The sequence below is a fragment of the Eleginops maclovinus genome, chromosome 10 (genome assembly GCF_036324505.1).
Source record: "Eleginops maclovinus isolate JMC-PN-2008 ecotype Puerto Natales chromosome 10, JC_Emac_rtc_rv5, whole genome shotgun sequence".
NCBI classification, from domain to species: Eukaryota; Metazoa; Chordata; class Actinopteri; order Perciformes; family Eleginopidae; genus Eleginops; species Eleginops maclovinus.
The window spans coordinates 17,746,690-17,769,825 of NC_086358.1; the positions used below are offsets into that span (position 1 = coordinate 17,746,690).

Genomic DNA, 23,136 nt, shown 5'->3' on the forward strand with positions numbered 1-23,136 from the left:
AGTCAAACACTCCACAAAGTACTATAAAGTTTAAGTTTTTGCACCACTTGAATTTACTTTAAGTCTGCTTTCCATTGATTCAGGCAACTCCATGGAAATTCAGTTATTTTGGTCAATTATCTTTTATGCCCTTAAGGACTACTTTAGAAAACAACAATTTTAAACTCGGTGCAAAGAGTTTAAGGACAGGGACATTAAACCAGAGTAATCTGTAGAGAAACCCTATGAGAAGCATTATGCTGTAGGATCCTGTGTTTTGGAGCATAATAAATTCATTTTCAGGTTCATATTTGTATTTTGTGCTTCTACTGGGACATGTCTCCACGCTTTAATGTTCAAAAAGATCTTTATTTTTCCTCATATTGCCTGTGCCACAGCACCTCTTTTCTCCTTGGCCTTTCACGTATATTGCGTATAGAAACATGAGTATTAGTGATGCCACTATGTTACTTAAGTCCAATCAAGGCTGTTCAGGCAGGGGGGGAGTGTGGGAGAAAAACTCCCTCTGGAGGGAACTTTGGGATTTTAGCCTTTGCAGACCATTTACATGCATTAAAACCTATATTACACACTACAGGAAAGGGAAAACCCTAAAAAGCATCACAGGGCCTCTTTAAGACTAAAAGTCAGCATATCTGTCTCGGCTGCATCATATTTGACTTTCTGTTTTTCAAACCACCTTTCACAACTCGAAAACAGTGCAATACTACATCGCTGGATTGCCCCTTCAAGTATGTAAATATCCTCGCAATTTGGTGAAATGGGTTTAACCAAACATGCAGAAAATAATATTTGTAAAAGAAAAATGGAAAACAAGATTTAAAGAAACATGCGAATCCTTCGTAAATCTGTAGTGTTGTAATTTACCTTTCTTTTTGCATTTTCTTTGAATTAACATAGGTAGTTTTTATTTATTTTTTCTGTCTTTCATATGTTGCAACTTTATAAAAGTCCAATTCTAAATCACTGGATGGCCTTTGAGTATATAAATGTATTAATGCTTTGGTGGAATGGGTTGTACATTTATGGGTTGAAATATTTGAAAATATATTATATTATATATATATATATATATATATATATATATATATATATATATATATATATAATATATATATATATAATATATTATATTATATATATAATATATTATATTCATTTAAAAAAACAATTTTTTCGTTCTAATTATTTGTTATGATTCTTTTTGTATTTCACTGCTGCAACGAAAAAATGTCAGAGTTTGGGATAAATAAAGTACTTCTGATTCTGAAGAACAACAACAAGTTAGTCAACCGGAAGTATGAACCATTCATTCACCATTGTTGTCTTTCACCTTCCTAAATCTATTTCTTGAATACAGGGATTTTCTACATCAACATCCTTGGCCCTTGGGATCATTTACCGCCCTGATGTGGTTCTGATGCTGTTATTTGACTACACAGTGCTGCCAGCCTGGAGCTGTTGACCGAGCAGAGCGGTGGACAGGATGTTCCTGAGCGTCCTCGGGTTCCAGCCTGTCTCAGCGGCTCTCGGCCTGTTTGTTTTCCTGTATGAGAGCGGCCGTTCCCCCCTCCTCTCCTCACCATCACTTTGCCTCAGCAGGAATGTAAACACATGGAGGATAGATTAGCGTGTTCTGTATGTGCATACATGCATTTGTTACATGTACAAACAAGTGTAAAGTTTGCACAAGATGTCAAAAAAGTGAACATTTAACAAATGATTAGGAATTTCTTGAGAGCCTGAGGCACCTGGGTAGGAGATAATCCAACGTTACTGTTTATCAGTTTTGCAAGAAGTACTTAGATTGTGTAATAAAATTACAAATACCATGGTCATAAAATAATCCATCACAAGTAAAAGTCCTGATTTTAAAACGTCTCTAGGTAAGAGTACAAGTGTTAAGATAATAATATTCCTAAAGAGCAAAAAGTATAATTAATTATTCTGCCCAATGGCCCATTTCAAAATAAAATAGAGTAGTAAAGGATTATCAGCAAAAAGTATTCTTTATTATATCAAAACTGTTATTATTTTATAGAGCATTGAAGTTTTTCGATACGGACCAAATTTAGATACTTGGAATATATAGTGTAGATTAGTAGTACAGTACTGCATTATATCATATCAGCATATCATGGGTGTTTTTATGTACGAGGCAACTGTGTTTTAAAATAAATGTAGTGGAGTAGAAGTTAAAATGGAAATACTCAAGTAAATGTCAAGGTCTAGAGTAACAGACAAGTTCAAACTAAAAAATACCTTTATTCAGGTAGCCAGGCAAAACAAAATTAACAAAGTTCTGTACTACCCATTTCCACATAAGACACACAAGATCTGACCACTACCAACAGAAAACCAGAACTTAACAATAGACTAATCACAAGGGCAAGACACAGCTGGGGAGGGAAGGAAAAACACATAGGCACCAGGTGAACAGAATCAGGTAATCAAAAAGCGGGAAAACACAGAGACAGGAAGTAAAAACAGACAGAGACAGGGGGTGAAGACTTTTCAAAATAAAACAGGAAACTGGTCTGACAGATTGTGACAGTAAGAACATGTCCAAAAAACACTTTTTTGTATACTATATATATTTACACTTCAGTAAATTGTTGCACACTTGCACATAAAAAAGGACTTTCAGGCGCGCAAAGGTTTAAAACTGTTCGTTTGCTCTGAAATGCACGAGCACATCACTGCAACGGGGCTGCATACTCTTGGCTTGGCCTTAAAAGTGATACCTTTACATTAGCATTCTTTCACAATCTCACATTCCCATTAAACATAACATATTAAAAATGTTTGATAAAATACAATTCAAGTACTATCTGAATTCCTGCTAGTTTGTCACACTTTCTTACACAATTTACATAAACGTGTCGATACTTTTATACAACCTTTCCTCACATAGCACCTGAAATACAGAAACACATCACTGCAAAGTGGCTGCATACTCTCTACACTGAGTGGTGCCTTTACCTCGTTTGTGTCTCAGGACCTATGATCTGCCCTCTGTGAGCTTCACTAATTGAAAATATAATTTAGTCTAAAACATATTAAGTGCCTTTGCAATACCACACAATTGTGTGCCCATTACCAGGCCCAATTTGTCCGGGGGTCCCACAAAATGTACTTGTTGATGTATTGTAAATGTTACTTTCAATCACAGCTGATAATATTTCACAGTAATTATGGTATTGTAACAGACCATGAAGCCATTTCTCAACTTAATGTCCTGCATTCACACATATGATGGGTGAAAATGATTTGTGGGCCCTTTCCAGCTTTACATCTTCCCACCATATCGCCTTTTTTTCTCAGAAAGGTTTGTTCACTTCGAAAAAATGCTCGAAGGTCCATCTCCCAAACACGGCAGAGACCCAAACAGATTACACCCCGGTACTGCAACCTGTTTAACCTTCCACATAGCACCTGTCCTGTCCGCTAAACACTTTCTAACCCATTTGGGAAAGATCGTAAACAGTTGCAGCTCTGTGTTTACCTTACATGAACACCAACCCCCTACGTGAGCTAAGACCCGCACTGAGGTGGGGGTGCAGCAAGGAGATTTACACGCAGGCATGTTGATGTGGTTGACCTTTTTCAACCTTTTTTAGAAATTCACTCCCTGAATTACTGGACATTTGTGTGTTCTGAGGTTAAATTTATGAAGCACAGGTGGTCAATTTGGCTGGCCGGGATACACAAAAACGATACTTATATTTCAACTTTATGAGCAGTGTCATCTACCGTTGAAAGGGCAGTATAACCTGCCCTTTACAGGTGATATCGGAAGTCTGTACCAACATTAAAACTACTTTATGAAGATAGGAATTCTTTGACCTTTTTTTGGCACTGACATTTGAAAAATATACAGCTAAAATATGCACTGACATTAATTAATCCACTTACATTAACCCCCAAAAGACAGGAGTGCAATGGAACCAGAAGACAAGTAGTATTTCTAACGTGTTGAGCTTCCCAAAATTATATATAACAAGGTGAGATCTGAAAACAGAAGATTTAGGGGCGCTGTTTAGCATTGCACACATCAATTCAGTTAATTCCAAGTGCCATTATTCATTCTGGAGGTTTTGTTAATGGATTTAATGTTGAAACATTACTTTACGGTGGGGGGAGGTGGTTTTCGCTCACCTGGCAGGTTGCCACTATTAAAAGGTCAACTATTTGCAAAATGCACTTTTTGATGTGTCCCTGGTGTGTAAGGAGACTCACAAAGCTGTTTGCTGATGGTCTTGTAGCCCATTCCAGCCTTGTGCTGGTCTACAATCTTGTCCCTGATGGCCTTGGACATTAGCTCCACTGAGGGTAAGCCCATAGACAGGTCTTGCCATCAGAGGTTCTAATCTGATTGATTGACTGTGGACAGGTGTCTTTTATCCAGGTAATGAGTTGATATTAGGAGGTCTTTCTTAAAGCGAGAGGACTTATCTAACCGGTCAGTGGGAACCAGAATTATTGATGGTTGCAAGGGGATCAACTACTTATTTCCCCCAATTAAACGCCAATCAATTTATATATTTTATATGACGTACATTTCTGGATTTTTCTTTTTGATATTCTGTCTCTCACTGTTAAAATAAACCTACCACAAAAAGTGTGAAAAACTGTTCATTTCTTTGTAAGGGGGCAAACTTACAAAATTGGCAGGGGGTCAAATACTTATTTCCTTCACTGTATAATACATATAATGGCGCTGTTCTAGCGGTAAATCACTGAAGAAAGAACAAGCTTTTTGCTGTATCAGAAACAATGCGCCACGTGTTTTGGAAGTAATATGGTCTGTGTTTATATTAGCAAGCATCGCTAACACTCAGAGCTAACGCTGTACTGGAGAGATGTGTAAAGAAGCCGGATATAAAAAAGGTACTATCCTTGTGGTAAACCCCGCGAGACAGAAATGTTTGAGCGCCATACTGTTTCAGAAATAATGCTCACCGATATCATGCGGACGCTCCAAAGGGGCATGGCCAGCAGCTCATTTACATTTAAAGCTATTATGACATTATTATTTTTGTCATTTGGATTGTCTATCTCTATCCATTAATCTATACAAACAACATCAATCACATGTATCCTTCCTCTGATGGTCCCCTTGAGATTTCTTCCATTTTCCCCCGGTTTCTTTGGGAGTTTGTGAGGGTCTAAGAACTGGGGGTGTCATGCTGTACACATTGTAAACACCCTGACTCAAATGTGTAGTTTGTGCCATTGGGTTATGTTGATTGATGATTTCTCAAGATCAAGATTGATTAACAAAATGTTATTCCCTGAAAGAGGGTTTACCCCAACCCTAACCCTAACTCACTTACGTAGTTTCACCAACATTCCCCCCTAGTGTCTTACCCTTCTTTTGGTTTTACAGCCCTCAACAGTACAATTTGTATTCACTCTCAATTCTGCATGGACCATGTTTTCAACCACACAAAGGAATAGTATTAATATTGATGGCTTCTAAGCGCATTGATAGACTCTGTGTATGATTTAACCAACCATAAATGTGATTTATCAATTGATATAAATACTGGAGACATGCAGTCTGGAATGCAACAAAAGGTGTCTATATGCACATCGTATAAGATAAAAATACAACATTTATTGTCTTGTAGGTAAATTAGAAAAAGCAACCAGTTATATGTTCCTCTTTCTACAAGAAGGACATAAAAGGAACTTTAGTCCTGGGTTTTTGTTTTGTTCTGTTGCCTGGCTCGTGTGTTTATCTCTGGTAACAATCACGTATATACATCCTAACCCAGATATCATGAGAAAACACTTGAGAATTAAATACTGTATGGTATTAAATAAATGATGTGGGATTAGATTTTGTTCTTGTGCTGCTCCTGTAGTAAATAATCTAGATGTAAAACAGGTTGAGTGTGCAACTGTGCACATTTATACTGTATAAGGTAAGAAGACACATCACTAAGTATAGATTAATGTCTCAGAATTGCATGAGACTGTGCAGTTTACATTGCAAGTAAATCAAATATATGTTGCTGTGACAAAACACAGGGTCTTTTTACAGACATTACTACTGGTACTGGATCTTATAACTTTTATTTGAGTGAAAAAACTAATCTATAATGTAGCTGATTGAACATTAAAAATGAAAATGAATTATTTTGTAACAACAAAATACCCTGTCCAGTGCATCTTATCCAAACCAGCTGAACATTTTACTAAACTCTCACTGACAAGGTCTGCTCTTGACATGGTAGATCATTATTTATCAGCAGAAATATAGCCATGTCATTGCCTAATCCACTTTGGGAACCTGATCTCAACCCAATTTATGTTAATGTCTAGCCTAATCTATACAAGATGGCACTGTTGTACAGTAGATTCTGATTGGTGAATTTATTCTACAGCCTCTCATTTCTGTCACAACGCCCACTCATATTAAGCCGCAGAAAGAAGTCCGGTACATTTACATCAACTGTGGCAAAGAAACACATTAGTATTTAGTTTAATACTCCATTAAAGAAGATCACTGATTTTTTGGGGGAAATTTTCAAATATGTCGAGAGCCCGAAATATTGGATACATGATGGCTGAAAGGTCCCAAGTAAAGAAAAAAGAAAGAAGGATGAGCTGTACGACTGGACTTTCAGCAATATTAAAAAGACAGATGGGAATTTCACACTAAAAGGAACATATGGGCTATGGAAGTATTAAAGAATGGTCAATGGTAAAGAAATGTGAACAAATTCTAACAGGGTTATGTTGCTATTGCCTCAATTGCAACCATTGCATCACAGTGGAAACTAAATCTCTAGCTAAAGCTATACAATATTTTTAAGTCAATAAAATCTTAATTTAGTAGGTCATTCAGTTGCTTTGTAATAACTGACACTACTGTATGCATTCATCCAAAAACCATATACTGTTATATTATTTTTTTAATAAAAAATGTTATTCTTATTGCTAACATAGCCCTTTGTACATAGCATCAACTAACCAGAGATACAACTTAAGTCAAATGATGATTGAATTGTGAATTCCATTTACTGTCTATGATTTATTTGTATATTTTATTATTATTTAACCAAAATGTATAATTTAATTAAATTTGAATGGCTAAACAGTTAGAAAACACGTGCTAAACTGTTAGAAAACACGTGCTAAACTGTTATCATACAGCTGCTTACCTGCTTTTACATCCAGCTGTTTGCTCACATTTTAACTACTGTACATTAGCATTCATGTTGTTTTGGTCCATGTCCAATTTGAACTCTTTCCACTTTGTTTGAGTCTCCAATTGTTCTTATGAGAAATATATGTCTTTTGAGTTAATTTAAATTCTTCCACCTGAGTTAGTGGCTAAGAGCTAATGACTGTTTGGTCTTGAGTAGGTATTCAGTGGATTTTAAAGGATCTTATCTACTGACAACTGTTGCACCTGGAAACAAGCAGTGAGAAAAACAGTGCTTAAATCTGCTAAAACACTCTGCAGAGCTGAACTGCAGATTTGGTTAGATATCTTATTGTCTGGGGTATAGGGTTATCGCTTCTGTCTGTTATTGTCTGCAGCCCTCAAGATGACCATTGAAGTGCATCGACTTTCAATCCTCTATGATTGAGCTGTAAGCTTCTGTGTTTTCCATCTATAATCTGAAAATTAGATTCTGATCAATATAACTTTACTCAACAGAGCACGAACTTAGGGCGAGGCTTTGCCCATCAAAACCAGTCTTACATTAGCTCTTCAACAGCCTTTTCAGTCACTTTCCTTCCTGTTTAGCTTCAAATGGGAATACACCCTGAGGATATTCCTTCCTCAAACTATTGACTTCCAAATATATTTAACATACAATGACAATTTTAGATGTATTTTTCTCTCTGCTCTTCTGTAGCCTCCTCTGTTAGTTAGACACACAATGTATCGCCCTGTCAAAGCTTTACATTATAATGCTTATGGACCTGGACAAATTTAATTCCAACATTTTATTCTTAAATCACAGTCACAAATAATGGCATGGCTGGCGCACTGAGGTCAAACACAATCACGTTCTATAAATATTCTCTGCAATGGATTCTGTCAGATCCATACCGCAGGGACATTTGAAAGCTACGAAAACAATTTCAATTCCGCATGCTGCTTCACTGGGGTTTGCTCCTTCAGTGCGAGAAAGGGGTTTTCTTTTTACCTGCCTCTTCATATTGCATGCTGCTTTTGTCTTGACATTATTATGCCCAATCATAATAATTAAAGTGGAGTTAAGGTATGAAATATAGTAAATATAGGCTGCTGTTAACTTCTCATTGCTAAATTATTTTGGAAGTGTTTTCCCTCATGCAAAACTCGCAACATAATGACATTACTATGTTGCTTGTAATGATGGATCAATTATCCCTTTCACTATTCCTTTTATTCTTTGAGCCTATACTTTTTTGTAGTTTTTGGCAGGCACATGTCACCCTTATCAATTTGGTTTTGCATCTGCTTTGAGCAATATGGGTGAAGGTTAGCTAGTAGATGGTGAACATATAGAAGCTATTAGAAACTCATTTTTACCTAATATTTACCTCAGCTGATCTTTGGTTTTATTGGACTTACAGTTAAATGTGCCCCATTAGGCTCATATTTGTATGTAATGTCTCTGCTTTGACATGTCTCCGTGCTTTAATGTTCAAAAAGGTCTTTATTTTTCTCATACTGCCTGTAGCATCTCTTTTCACCCTCTGCTCTGATTGGTTAGCTGGCCGACTCTTATGATTGGTCAACCACTTAGAGGTGTCCCGCGCCTAGCCTTTCACATACAATTTTTTGAATGTAAACTAATAGAACATGCATAGTGTTACATAGTGATGTCGACATGTTAGGAAGTAAATACATGAGTACAATGGAGGGTGTGTGTGTGTGTGTGTGTGTGTGTGTGTGTGTCTCCCTCTGGAGGGATCTTTGGAGTTTTAGCCTTTACAGACCATTTACATGGACCTATATAACACACTGCAGGAAAGGGAAAATAGGGCCTCTTTAATGTATATGTACCAGTTGCTTGTGTTTGCTATATGTGTTGTTAGGTTAGCTATATCAACCTTTCACGGTGATAATATGCTTTATCTGCTTCTTTCAACACCACACTTGAGCAACGAAAGGAATGATGCTGCTTTAAAAACGAATAAAATATACAGTCAAGTACTAATGCTGTTATCCTTTCCACACTTCCTTGCCTTCCCTGTAATATATAGTGAGACAGGCATCATGCGAGGCATAAGGCTTATGCAGGCAGCCTTGGCTTCTGCTCTCCCATTTGCAAGCCTGTGTTTGGATTAGGGGCTGATAGTTTACACTGGGTTCCCATTAGTGTCAAAAAGCCGGGTGATGCTCAGTAACTGTGTGAGATATCTAAACAGAAGGGAGGGGTCAGCGTCTCCCCGCTCTGTCAGTAGTACAGGTGGTATTTGATCTGTATTTGTGTATCTATGTGTGTACTTTTATTAGGATATTGATTACACTTTTTCTTGTATTATAGTATGTGTTGGTACATTAGACCTAGTCAGTGTCCATTTGCTCCTGGGTGATCAGTGTTCCTCTACAACAAAGTTAGTTATGTGGCTGCGGTTCGCCTTATCTTGATTGGTTGAGGGAAGAGGGGGCGGGAGAGGGAATCTCTCCGTGAGGACCCACAGGCGCTCATTTGTGGCGTGTCTACAGGGAGTACTTGTGTATCCACCTCCTTCACAGGATAAGAGGTCTTCAGGGAAAGGGGGACTAGGACTTCTTCACGTACTGTGGAATAACCTACCAAATGATAACCATCATAAGGAAGAAACTCTTTGAACAAGTATAGAAAGAGCCATCAATAAGTGTTGGAAAACACTGAAGAAATTGTGGAATACCAACTACAACAAGCATCCCAATCTGGAGAATAAGAATTTCTGTTCAACCACCAAATTCTGAATATTCTGGAGCAACCTGGTGTGGCAAGGCACGTAGAGCCGAGCTAAGTGGACTTAGTGAGTCATAAAAAGAAGGATGATTAAGAGGCCTTGCAAGTGCAGGGGTGAGGTATGAGGAGGCAAACCAACTGAAGAACCAGAAACCTGCTTTCAATGTGAAACCACAGCACCATGCTGCTGCCAACCTGGCACAAGAGGACCCTGACCACAGCAAGACACACACTCCTGCTCATCTTATTCTTTGTTATCTGCATCCAGCAGGTAAATAATACTTAACTTATACACATGCATATACACTCATTGCACATGCATATACACAGGCTTGTGGAGCAATGGAATATATGTAACAGGATTATATAATCAGGATACCAAAGAAAAGGGTAACTATTACCGTACAGTTACATAAAAAAGACGTAATCAGATTACTGATAGATTTGGAGAAAAAAAATGGGGATTACTTGCAGGGTTACGATAGAATTTAAAATAAGATCAATCTGTTAGAGATAGACATACTGCCCGAGTTTACTCTTGGTTCTCATTCAGGCTGCTTTCATTCTTTTTCATATAAAATATATTCTTTATTACATGCTCGCTCTAGGAGTACACCTGATTTTTTATTATTAATTTAAAAAATCACGTTTTAAAGTACAACCGCATTGTAAACTATAGTTTTTAAGATCTAGCCTATGATTTATTCTTTTATTTTCTATGGTTAAATTGTTCTGTTGGTCTTCCATAGACTTAAGTAAAAAAACAACTAATGCATATTTATTTTCTTCTGTTTTTATTTGCATTGTATTTGATATTGAAGTAATCCAAAAGTAATCAGGCTGCCTTATATTGTTTGTATCTGTGATAACAAATGTTGTGTTAACTGTAACGGAATATATTTTTGAAGTAAAAGTATATTTTTAACCGACCCTGCATATAGAGTACATACATTGCATAAACTAATAATGAACTTGCACTCGTGTATAATTTGTTTTTTGAACTAATCTAGCGAGGCCCCGTTTAACCTGGTGCTTCTTTTGACAGATTGCAAAAGCACCTTAACTTCAATACTGCATTTAGATTTTAAATATTTGAACAGAACCTGGCTCCACAAAAACATTTGTCATCTGATTTACTTTATTAGACAATATAATATTGCTCATGAAACAGAGCAAAGACCCTAATGACAGATAACTCAGGATGAGTACATTTTAAATACCAGCAAGTGGCAGATTCTTTTTATTAGACCTGTCACATAATTGGTTCAGGTTACAGAGGGTCCCTTCGCTCACATGCATATCGTATAGTTTCACCTTCTGAAGTCATTGTCTGAAAGTGGCAGTTTAGTGACAAGCTTGGAGAACAGCTACGCTTTGGAAATCCAATTAGAGGGTTTTTTTTCTCAAGGGAAAAAGAATGTAGCAAAGAAACATAATTAATAGGACAATTAAATCACAGAGCACTTCACTTTTATCTCCACGGTTATATAGCTAATTAATTATTAAGAGTCTGCTACCGGATTTGAAGCAGGTTTAGTCTCTAACAGACAACACAGAAGACATGTGGGGTGACGCTTTAGACATAGTCCTGACAAGACGAGCCTCACCGAATTAAAGAATGCTCTTTGGGAAATCTTTGGGACACAGGTGGTGGATGTGCAAAACGGACACAGATTTGAAGATTGGGAGAGTTTATATAAACAATTGCCCCCGGTCCTGACACTGATTTATAAAGAGAGGGGCAGCTGTGGTCTGGAGTTTCTTTCTGAAATATAAAAAAATGATATTTGTTTCAGTAATGACAACAACTATAGGAAGAATCCTAATTCTGGAGTTAAATTATAACTGTAAAATAAAATGACCTTTAGTAAGATAGAGTGAAATTAATAATAAATAGCGGGTTATGTTTCACTAATGCAGCAATCCGTATTGATTGATTGCCTGTATACATGCACACAGGGGGAAAGGTCTACTGTGTAAGTTAAGGAGGTGCTTATTTAATACTCCCACCAAGTGGGTAAATACTAATACTGCAATATCCACTGCTCGCCACATCCAATCAGGGGCTTCAAATGCAGTGAAGATGGGTGTACTCTAAAATATGATATTTATTTTCATTTAATCAACCCATTGTTTATCATGAACTCAGTCTTACATCAGATGTATTGAGATAATAATAATGATGTTGTTGTGCCATTAAGAGTCATTAGATCGTCATGAACTCAGTCTTTTCAAGATGAGTATTGATACTTATTATACATTAGAAAATATCCTGTCTTTCGTTCAAGGCTTTTTCGGCGTCTGTTGAAACATTGGTCTCAAAGGACTCATGCTGTATGTATCGCTATTAAAACAATGCAAGCCTCTGTCAAGTATCTCAATCTCTTTGTTTCTAAAGCACTTAAAATTGCAAATGTATGATAATTAAGAAGGTCAAGACTATTGGACCAATTCTGGACAACAAACAATCCTAAAGCTTAACAAATAAAATGAATTAAATTGAAACACATTACTTTGTGTAATGTTTAATAGATTAATTGAAGTAATAACCATCAGGGAAATATGATCCAGCTCAGCACCTGAGCCTTTCAGCCTCTTTTGATTAAGGTAACAAAGCACCAAACAGCAGATCAATTTAGCAATTAGCTGAGGCAGCTAATGGTGGGGAGAGGGACTATTGTTCTGGCATGTGTAGGGGGGGAGGGGTTATGCTGTGAATGGCAACGTTACACTATAAAGTTCGCTTCAACCGCTTTATGAGATGACATGTTTTAAAGTGATATACATAATCCTCTTGAGGGAGGAATGAAGGAAAGGAAAAATGATTTAAATTCTCACGAACTCCTCACGTATAGACTTAAACAGGTTTCATTGTGATTTGTTATTTGCAGGGCTCTCCGTTTGGGGGGGCAGTTTATTATTCTAAGAAGCTACATGTGTACTCACTGATTAAACATACTGTAATCCTGTTAAGGCTAAAATGATAAACACACTTGTCACACAGCTTAGTTGAAAACTCGATTGTATGCACTGATCTTTCAGAAAAGTTCAGGAGGTGCTTGATTTGATATGCAGCATTGTTTTCCATGAGCACAGCATGCCCTTTGAATGCATTTTTGGTAACATAACATTGTTTAACGATACGCGAGGCTGATAACAGCGTTGGCCTACAGTATGTGCCAGATTTGAAAGTAACCCCTGATGTACACTTCAATGCTTGTATTCTCTTAAATGTAGCTCAGATTATAACTTTTTTCACTTTTGAATCCACATGCAGGTAACCGGCTCAGTGCTCGAGAGTCTGATAGCTAAACGGACTGAATACTGGGAGAACTGCAACAGAACTCTGGCAACAAGCACACTCTCAGAAGCTGGTGAGATGGTGTTATATTGTTAGTGTTCTCCTTGATTGTTAATACTTTAGTAAATACTTGAATATTCCCTTTTTACAGGAATCTACTGTAAAGGAATGTTTGACAGTTTTGTTTGTTGGCCCCACTCTTCTCCGGGGAACGTGTCGGTCGCCTGCCCTTCTTACTTACCATGGATCAGCGAGGGTAATGTTCTATAAAATCAACTGTATAATGTCGCAAATTCCAACTAAATGTAATTGAAGCTTATTTCATGAATGACTCCTTTTTCTATTAATGTATAATCAATGCACAGTTATGCTTTAAATATCAGCAGTCTGCCATAGGCAGTCAGCTGCAGTTATTGTATTTAGCCACACTCAATACAAAACAGACACTTCTTTATGGAACAAATCATTTAAAAATGTTAGTTACTTTAGTACACCATGTTCTGTGCAGGCTGTCCTAATGTTTTAAATAAAGGCTCAAGAGAGCATACACATTCCATTTGGTATTTAGAATTACAAAATAGAGAACAGATTTTGTTTCCAATTCTGTAATTATTCCTTTGGTTTTTCCTCTTCTGTAGTGAAAGGAGTGCTCTTTTGATTTAAATGTGAAAATGCAATGCAAATATTGTGTCTATAACACCAAAGAACAAACATGATAAATAATCATGACCTCAGTATTGAGTAAAATAATCAAAGTTATTATTTTGTCCATAATCATGCAGAAAAAGCTGAATCCAGTGAGTTCACATGAGTTGCTCTTTACTTTTCCTGGCAAGATTTCAAGCAAAAGCTCTTTATAAAGTGATGGAACCCCTGTCTATAATGAGATCAAATCAACAAAAATGTCCCAACAGAGGTCAAATTATTTCGTATTCGACTGCAATGACAGAGGACAACATGCATACCATTGTGTTTTTCAATTACCTGCAGACACCTCAAGGAGGGCACACCGAGAGTGTTTGGAGAATGGTAGATGGAGACGGAGGGAGAATTCCTCAGAGCCCTGGAGGAATGACACAAATTGTAAGGAGGACACATACTTCAAAGACAAGGTGAGGCGGAGGGAGTAAAAAACAAAGTGTCTGCTTACTCCAAGTGTTATAGCTGAAAATGCTAAAGACGTTTTTGTTATTCTCTCCATATTTCCTTGTGTGTGTCCAGGAGGAAGAAATGCTTCGGCAGACAGCCCTCAGGCTCATCTCTGTCATTGGCTATTCCCTGTCCCTGTCCTCTCTCACCCTGGCGACTCTCCTGATAGGCATTCTGAGGTCAGTGCTCGGGGTTATGAATGAATTATAGATTTTAGGGGAATTTGCTTTGCAAAGAGAGTTCATAAGTATATCAAACAACAACCAACATTGACAGAACATGTAATATATAATATGATAATGCCTAATATAACAAGAAAAAATGGACATAAAAATATCAAGGCGACAAATACATTTGAATGAGTAAATGCTGACTTGTATATCAAAGGCCCTTTGAAGAAATTAAAGGCAGTAACAAATCTATGTAAATACAGTTTATTAACCATTACTAAAAGTACAGGCACACACTTTTTAAATATTGCCTCACAAGCGTCCTTAGTAGTCACTGATACAGGCACACTACAGCCAAAACTCATGACAAAGAAACAGGCAGAATTTTCAGGAAGTTCAATGTACTTAGTCAGGCACTGGTAGGTTCAAAACCTAGAGATCAATCAATCAAACATGTCCAAGAAGGGCCAGGCAAAATAATAGGGATAGGCAGAAACAGGCTGAGTAGATAAACAAACTAGGAACCAATTGTCACGACCAACAAGCATGAACCCAAAAGCACAAATCGACACAAAAAGTTCAAAAGAAAGACTTTGAAAGTCTGAAGAAAAGGTACAACAGAAAATCGCTCAATAGAGATAACAGGTTAAAAAAAAAACACTCTTACAAGGAAATGAAAACCAAGGTACTTGGTACCTAAACATGAAAAAAGCACAAAGTATAAAACAAAACTTGACTCATACCTCTAGCAAATATGACCTGACAAGAAACAAACAGGGACCTGACGCTGGTTATCAGACACATGGAACGAGACAAACCGGCAAAAGACAAAGGGAGAGATATGTATAGTCAAGGTAAGGGGACACAGGTGCAGACAATCAGGGCGGGGTCGACAATCACAGTGGAGGGAAAACACACAAAGGGAGGAAGTGATGTGATCTGCAACAAGAGGGAAAGGATACTACAAAATAAAACAGGAAGTCAAAAGACAACATGGGCACAAGACAAGACTGAACTAAATATATTAACCTTACAGATTCGATGAGACACAACACCGGTGCAAGATGGGCTTGGCCTAACCATGTTAGGGGAATGAGTTGATTTTAGGGCAGAGAAGGAGGCAGGATGTGAAACGACAGGAGAGTTAATTATATAAACATATAAAAACAAGATAAACAAACTAAAGGTGTGGGGAACTTAGTGCTATCAGTAATCAGAAACTCCACAGGAAACATTTAACATTTCAAACAATATATTTGAATATGTAAAATGTGGTAGTGGTAAGTCCTGATAAACAATAAATAAGAAATGGGTTAGATCCACTAGCTCTCACATACTGATGAAATGCTCAATGATACGCCACTAAAAAGGGTGGCACAGGGATATGAGAATAGAAAATCCTTATAAATGACATTATAATAAACAGGAAGCATTTCTATGAAATATGCCCTCAGTAATTATTTTACAGCATAGGGAGTATGGGTCAATGCATTCCTCAGATTGCTATTGTATCTACTTACCAGGAAGCTCCACTGTACCAGGAACTACATTCACATGAATCTGTTTGTGTCATTCATCCTGAGAGCCATGGCTGTCATCTCTAAGGAAATCACATTATACATCATGTATTCCAAGCTACCCAAGGATGACCCCGGGTGGAACTCCTACTCAAGCTCTGCGGTATAAAAAGCATTGCCTTATTATTCATACATTAGCAGATACTTCAGTTGTAGCTGTAGCCAATATTTACAGTAAAGAATGAAAAACCAAAGCAGTTTGAATCAGTAAAACTAATTGGAACACTAATCTTTCATATTTCTCAACAGATAGCGTTGATGTGTAAGTTCTCCAAAGTGTGCATGGAATACTTTGTTGCCTGTAACTACTTCTGGCTGCTGGTGGAGGCCATTTTCCTCCACACACTGCTCTTCACAGCTGTACTGACCAAGAGACGTCTCTTGAAGAAATACATGCTGCTAGGATGGGGTAATCAATGAATTAAGTGTTTTATTCTTTTTTGTGTACATGCATCTGGGTGTGTTTCTGTGTGCAGACCAGTGCGTAGGTAAAGTGACCCCACCTGCAATAAAAACCAGATAGTGTGTGTACTGTATATGGACCTCAAATAACTAGCGAAGCTCTTCGAAGTCCGGTCAGTGTCCTTGTGTCCAATTGGTCTGATTGATCATTTGAGGTGAAATTTCGTTTATGTCCATTCCAAGATACTAGCTGATGTTTTAAAAGGCTATATACTGTATACGCTTCAGAAAGGGGGGTCCCCAAAATGTATGTTCTGGTACGGTACACCCACAATGCCACAAAGACAAGGATGCATGTGTTTGTTTGAAATTAACCGTTATGCATCATTTGCTTTTATTACTTTTCAGGAACACCTATTTTGTTCGTAACACCATGGACAGTTGTCAAGATTATTTATGAAAACACAGAGTGAGTGTTTCATTACCTACTTCACAAAACATTTACAAAATTCATTAATTAAAATTCAATCCATAACTTGACTTTTAAACTTATTTTATTCCCAAGATGCTGGTCAATTGTGAACAGATGGTTCTGGTGGATAATAAGGGGACCAATTACATTATCAGTACTGGTAAGTGTTAGAAACAATCCTTGAACGCTTTTCTAAGAAGCACAGCACATAATGTTCACATTAGTCACACATCCATCATGTTGTTCCTGTGAGTTCCTTTTTGTGTCGGCTATTAAGTAAATGTCACTCTGATTTTACACCGCGTTTAATGCTTCCTGTCTTGTGAGTGCATGTGATTTAGAAGCTGTTGTAATGTCATGCATGACTGATAACTCATTTCTTGGAGTTGCACATTCACATTGATCAACTACTTGTTTTAGTCTTGTCAGCAGTTTTATCAGATGTATTGAATGTAAATGTACCCTGGATGTGTGTTGCAGGTAATTTTTTTCATATTCATCAAGATTCTGATGCTACTGCTGTCCAAGTTAAAAGCAGATCAGGTGAAATTTACAGACTACAGATACAGGTGATTTCCCCTACCTTGACTCTATTTCCTAAATTACGTCTTTTATACTTAGGTTGGTTCCTAGTTAGAATCTCAATTCTTTCCTTATACTGCGACGCAAAATTAAAATGTCAAGCCTTTGTACTCTGGCCTGTTCACAAATGCAATACATTTCACAAAGGGAGAGAGGCTAATGCACACTTTTACAAAGGTTTGCTTTGTCTTCCATTTAAACTCTGCTCTTCAAATCGTGTGCCAGTACACATTTTTAAGCATTATCTCCTTATATGTCCTGAGCTCCATGCACTCTCTTATTGTACTATTTAATGTTAAGTTTATACAGTGGTGTAAGAAGTATTCAGATCTTGTACTTGAGTAAAAGTAATAGTCCTGCATTCAAAATGTTACTCAAGGAAAAGTAGAAAAGAACTGGCATCAAAATATACCTAAAGTACCATTAGCATCAGACTCTCCAGCTAGTCAAAAAGGGACCCAATTAAGTCTGTTTAGTATTTTGTTATTTATTTCATACTATATTATATATTTCTGTATCTGAAATGGTAGTGTCATACTGTTGTGTCTTTTATGTGTCTTCTGCCTGGACAAATATTCGAAATGTTTTATCTTATGCTGCGTTGTTGGAGGAGAGTAAAGAGTTGCATTGCCAGACGTACACTTTAGCTATTGCACATATGAAAGATAAAGCCTTCACATTTTTTGAATCCTTTTGACAATTTCTCATTATGAAACATAATATGTGTGTTTTTGTTCACTCCCTTTAGCTTGGCCAGAGCAACACTGGTTCTTATTCCTCTGCTGGGGATCCATGAGGTCGTCTTCACTGTGCTGATAGACGAGTGTGTTGAGGGCAGCAGTCGCTACGCCCGAAACTTCATCAACCTCACCCTCAGTTCCTTTCAGGTAACACCTGTACATACATATCATAGTTGTTCTAATCCACATTTATCTGAATTTGTAACTTGTAACTTTTTTTCAGGGATTCCTGGTTGCTGTACTGTACTGTTTTGCTAACGGAGAGGTACATGTCTTCTGTATGTATTCATGTCAATTCATTTCTTGTTGGTTTGAGGCTTTAAAACAGCATCAAATAATATTTACTATTATAGGAATGGTCCACATGACATGGTCCAAGGGAAGCAACCATTCATATGGTAGATTAACTTATTTCGAGCACAAGCAAAAAAAAATCATATAAACCAACATTTTGGAAAGCAGACAGATAGCTAGCTGGTACATAAACCTAGTGGTGCATTTGATAACTTATGAGTCTGATATTCAGCAAAACAGTTCAGATAAACACATTGAATGCCACCTGCCAAGTACTAAACGTCAGATACGCTAAAGTAGTTAGCATTATGCAGATTTCAGACTTTAGCCAAGAGTTTAATGGTGGACCTCATTAATTAGGTCTTTGTCAAGAGGTATACCTACAGTATAAGCTAAAACATACAGTTACATCCCTTTTTTAAATTTGGGATTTAGGTCCAAGCTGAACTGAAGAAGCGCTGGCAGCTTTTCCTTTTCACCAACCACTTCCAGGTCAGGAGCTGTTTCCAGAGTGTGCCGCTCAAGCACCTGTGGAAATGCACTCGAGGGCGTCGCCGCAGGGCTCGCGACAGAGTGACTCCTACGACGACGGTGGCACCTCCACAACCAATCCGCACATGCTTCAGGTGGCTGTACAAGGAAGAGGTGGGAGGCTTGGACTGGGAGAGGTTCAAGGTCAAGGGTTGATGGGCTGTGACGCAACAGGACTTGACTTTCTCACCAGGAAAAGCCTGTCCAGTAGCGATGGAGAGATGACGCATGGGGAAACCATGGAGGAGATTCTGGAGGAAAGTGAGTTCTGATCCCCTTCAGTCAGTTCATTGCCACCTGGCATGGAAAGATTACGGATGAACACCTGAGGATAACGGTGAGAAAACAGTATTTTATATTGTATTTTTTCCCAAAATAGATTACCCTCAGAGTAAGGGTGGCAACTTCCCAAAATCCTGAGGTTTATTTTTTGGGTCAGTTCGTTTGTTGTAATTTGATTTATTGCAAATGTATTATGGAAGTTAATATAAGTGCTTGTTTCTATGTTATATGCCCAACATCAACCAAGTTGGGTCTTTTAGGCATGTCCTTTAGATGCAATCTGTGTTAAAATGTAGACCTTCCAATAATTGTTTACATTACATAACATGTGTATATTCCGAATTAAATTCTCCTTTATAATTGTGCTAAGGTGTTGGTCTCACCAGAAGGTCCTTGTTAAACTACCTAAAGTGATTGTTGCTGACTAAATGACTAACGCAGTCCTTTTACATTTTGTTCTTTGGATTGAAGCATTATATTTATCATTTCATTTGAGGGTCATCTCCTGGCTTACCCAATAACTTGGTCGCCAATGGGACATATGACATTAGCGCTGTAGTTATTTGAGAAATGAATTGTACCAACAACTTTATAACATCAACAGAGGTGGGTAAGCGTTAATTAAATGGATGATGCCAAACTGGCAACATTGGACTCCGCGGTTCTGTCAAACTTCAGCCTTTTCAGGACATTTGCATCGGTCCAAGGCACAGGTTTCTGTTTCAAAGTTTATCACACAAACCATTATTTCTCCCCAGCAAATTCACAGATTCATTTTATACTTTTATCATAAGTTGTCACTCGTAATTAATGAGATGGTCTCCGTGAAAATACTGAAGTTGCAAGGAACAATATACTTTGCACCGTATACTTTAAGGCCCAATAGACTTTCTATATTTCTTATTTTGAACATGACTTAGGAATCAATTCCGGGCACAAGAGATTGATTTAGTGAAGGGCGGGAGGATTAGAAAAATGTTGATTGTTGAAGAATTTGTGATTACTTAATTAATGGGATTGTTAATTACACCCACTAGCAGCATGTAAATGTTAATGCTATATTTGTACATACAGTAAATCTCATACTATACAAATATAAAAGCAGTGTTAAGCCATTTTTACACATATCTGAGTTGTTATCATGTTAACTCTTACTATGTCAGGTCATTTATAAATATCCATATGACACGATGTCTGGATTGAAATGTGCATATAAATACAATGTATTTGTTGTCTTAATGTGAATAATGAAGAGGCTCTATGTGCAGCACGTTTTACAGTTTTCTATTCTTATGAAGCTTAAAATGTATTAAAAAGGCATGTATGTACACAAATTAAACACCAGTTAAATCTCCGATTGTGTTTGATTGTGATTGTGATTGTTTTTCCCACCCTGCTTTTTATTAACCTAACAGATAATACACTTTTTATTACACCCACTGTCCAGATGAAATTACTTTGAAAAACATTTTGGTTACTACCCAACAAAACCCTTATTCCAGGGAGGGAAGTTATACATTGAAATGGATCTATTGAAGAAAACATAGTTCATTTTATTATTAAAGCCCTTGATTTTCCACCTGGAACAAACATCATTTGTTTTCGTTCAACTTTCTTGCTGCAATGTCTACTGTTCCCCATCCAATCCCTTTACTTACAATCATCCCTAATTACTGCCTTTTTCTATCTTCTTTTTCATAATGAGTCTTGTAAGTGTCCAGACATTTTACACTATTGTACATTGCAGCAATAATCAGTGAACTCGCGTCTTGCAGAGACTTTTCCTTTGTGTTATTTTACGAACCATGTAGACCAAAATCCGGGATCAAATGTCATATTTAATCAGGCGTCCTAGATTGCACATCATGTGTTTTGTGTGGTATCATTGTTTAAAACCTTTGTTAGAGCATAATAAATAAGGATACAAACTGTTGCTAACCCCTCTTAATCTTTATATTGTCAGGGTTGAGCCGAGCAGGTAGGACCCAATGCAGGACAGACAAAATTGTAACTGAAACCTTTATTTCAAGGCTCCCGCGAACTAAAAAAAAACAGCAACAACCGAAAAAACTTAAAACATGCAGAACTAATTAGAGGACGAGACACAGCTGGGCAGGGCAGGAAAACACCAGGTGAACAGAATCAGTAATCAGACAGGAGGGGAAACAGAGAGACAGGAAGCAACCATGAGACAGGGGCCGAACACCATTCCAAATAAAACAGGAAAACAGACAGGTCGTGAATAAAACCCAGACAGATCGTGAAAAAAAAGCCAAAATTCTTAAAACATCTTTACCTGGCTTTGTATAATTAGATACTGCAACACTTGGAGAGTCTATTATTGTGTTTTGTAATTTGAGTAAACTGACCCTACTGTTGTCATAATCCTCATTATCATCTTTGATAAATGACTCCAAACGTCTGACTACCATTGCGTTACAATCACAGGTTACCTTGAAAATCTTGGATTGGCTTGTTAACTGGAAGGTCACTGGTCCCCGACCCCTGACAAGTCCCCGAAAGCCCAAGTGCTACCGAGGTGTCCCTGAGCAAGGCACCGTTCCCTACACTGCTCCAGGTGCGGTACATATGGCAGCCCACTGCTCCTAACACTAGGACGGGTCGAACGCAAAATGTATCCCTGTGTGGGAACATCAAGGGTTCCTTGATGTTGATATATTTTAACATTGAAACCCTGCTAGTAATATCAACATTTACAAATGTACCGATTGATTTTTTTTTTTACTGTAAGGGAATACAATTCCTTTTTTTAATCCTGATTACATAATCCCACCCCCAAGCCTGGTCTTTACATATCTTCTGTTACAGTATGTGTGATCCTGATTAGAAAGGGCTAAATTGACTGGTGACTCTCAAACTGTCAAGTGACCTTAACAACTGGCATGTGACCTCAAGATGTGAACAAGCCACACTTATACCAGTCCTTCCTTTTGTTACATCACAAAGCAGAATGCTATCAGAAAACCTGTGCAAGAGGTTACATCAACACATTAACTCAAGTATTATAATATATTTTATTGTCTTGCTACTTCAAACTTTACTCCCCTTAAGATGGAATATTGCACACTTTGCTCTACTAGATTTATCGGACAGTAATAATTACTTTACATTTTAAGGTTTTACCAAAAAAACAAGTTAATCAGAATTATATGTAGCATGTTTCTTGATTAAACTATCCAGCAGGACACAAAAAAAGTATTGTCAAAAAAAAGCTTGACTTTATCAGCAACAGTTTTACAATCATGCATCATTACTAACAATAATCCAATTTTACTACTCACTCTTAAAACTAACGAGCACATGTTGCTACTTATACCCTATAGTAATGGAATCATTTTATATTTTAACTAGTTCTGAAGGATCTACATTTCAATGGTTTTATACTGTATAAAAAAAATATGTGTAAAGAGGATCAACATTTTACAAGGAATAGATTTTCTTGTTTGGACTAAGGTAAGATTAATAATTAGGGAAATATGCAGCAGGACCCAAATCAGGATGTCATGGTCCCAAAGTTGGTTGTTTTGTATTACTCACCTTACATGTAATACAAAGATTGAAACATTTGTGTTTAAAGTAAAGCAATTGATGAAAATGAATATCTTTTCTAATTGAGGATTCAACTAATTCCTCTTTTATCGCCAAACACGTACAGTGACATTTCTTCAATGACACCACCCTAGTATTAGGGTGTAGCT

At 37.3% G+C, this 23,136-nt stretch overlaps 1 protein-coding gene and 1 long non-coding RNA gene across 4 annotated transcripts; one reads left to right on the forward strand and one right to left on the reverse strand.

The window, feature by feature from the left end:
- Positions 1-9,691: 9,691 nt before the first annotated feature.
- LOC134870740 (glucagon-like peptide 2 receptor) lies at positions 9,692-20,756 on the forward strand. Its single transcript, XM_063893120.1, is given in 14 exon segments — positions 9,692-10,188; positions 13,195-13,291; positions 13,370-13,474; positions 14,209-14,330; positions 14,440-14,546; positions 16,061-16,217; positions 16,364-16,523; positions 16,925-16,985; positions 17,082-17,148; positions 17,469-17,557; positions 18,319-18,457; positions 18,534-18,575; positions 19,040-19,154; positions 19,157-20,756. Coding segments are annotated over 14 exon segments (1,602 nt in total). The 5' UTR covers positions 9,692-10,098; the 3' UTR covers positions 19,408-20,756.
- LOC134870741 (uncharacterized) lies at positions 11,124-15,342 on the reverse strand. Of its 3 annotated transcripts, none has more exons than XR_010166596.1 (4): positions 15,281-15,342; positions 14,369-14,529; positions 14,203-14,281; positions 11,124-11,682 (listed from the first exon to the last, which is right to left on the reverse strand). It is a non-coding gene; the product is annotated as an uncharacterized LOC134870741 (long non-coding RNA). The 3 variants fall into 3 exon arrangements; XR_010166595.1 differs by having other exon boundaries at positions 14,369-14,541; positions 15,281-15,340; XR_010166597.1 differs by having other exon boundaries at positions 14,369-14,553; positions 15,281-15,333.
- Positions 20,757-23,136: the final 2,380 nt, after the last annotated feature.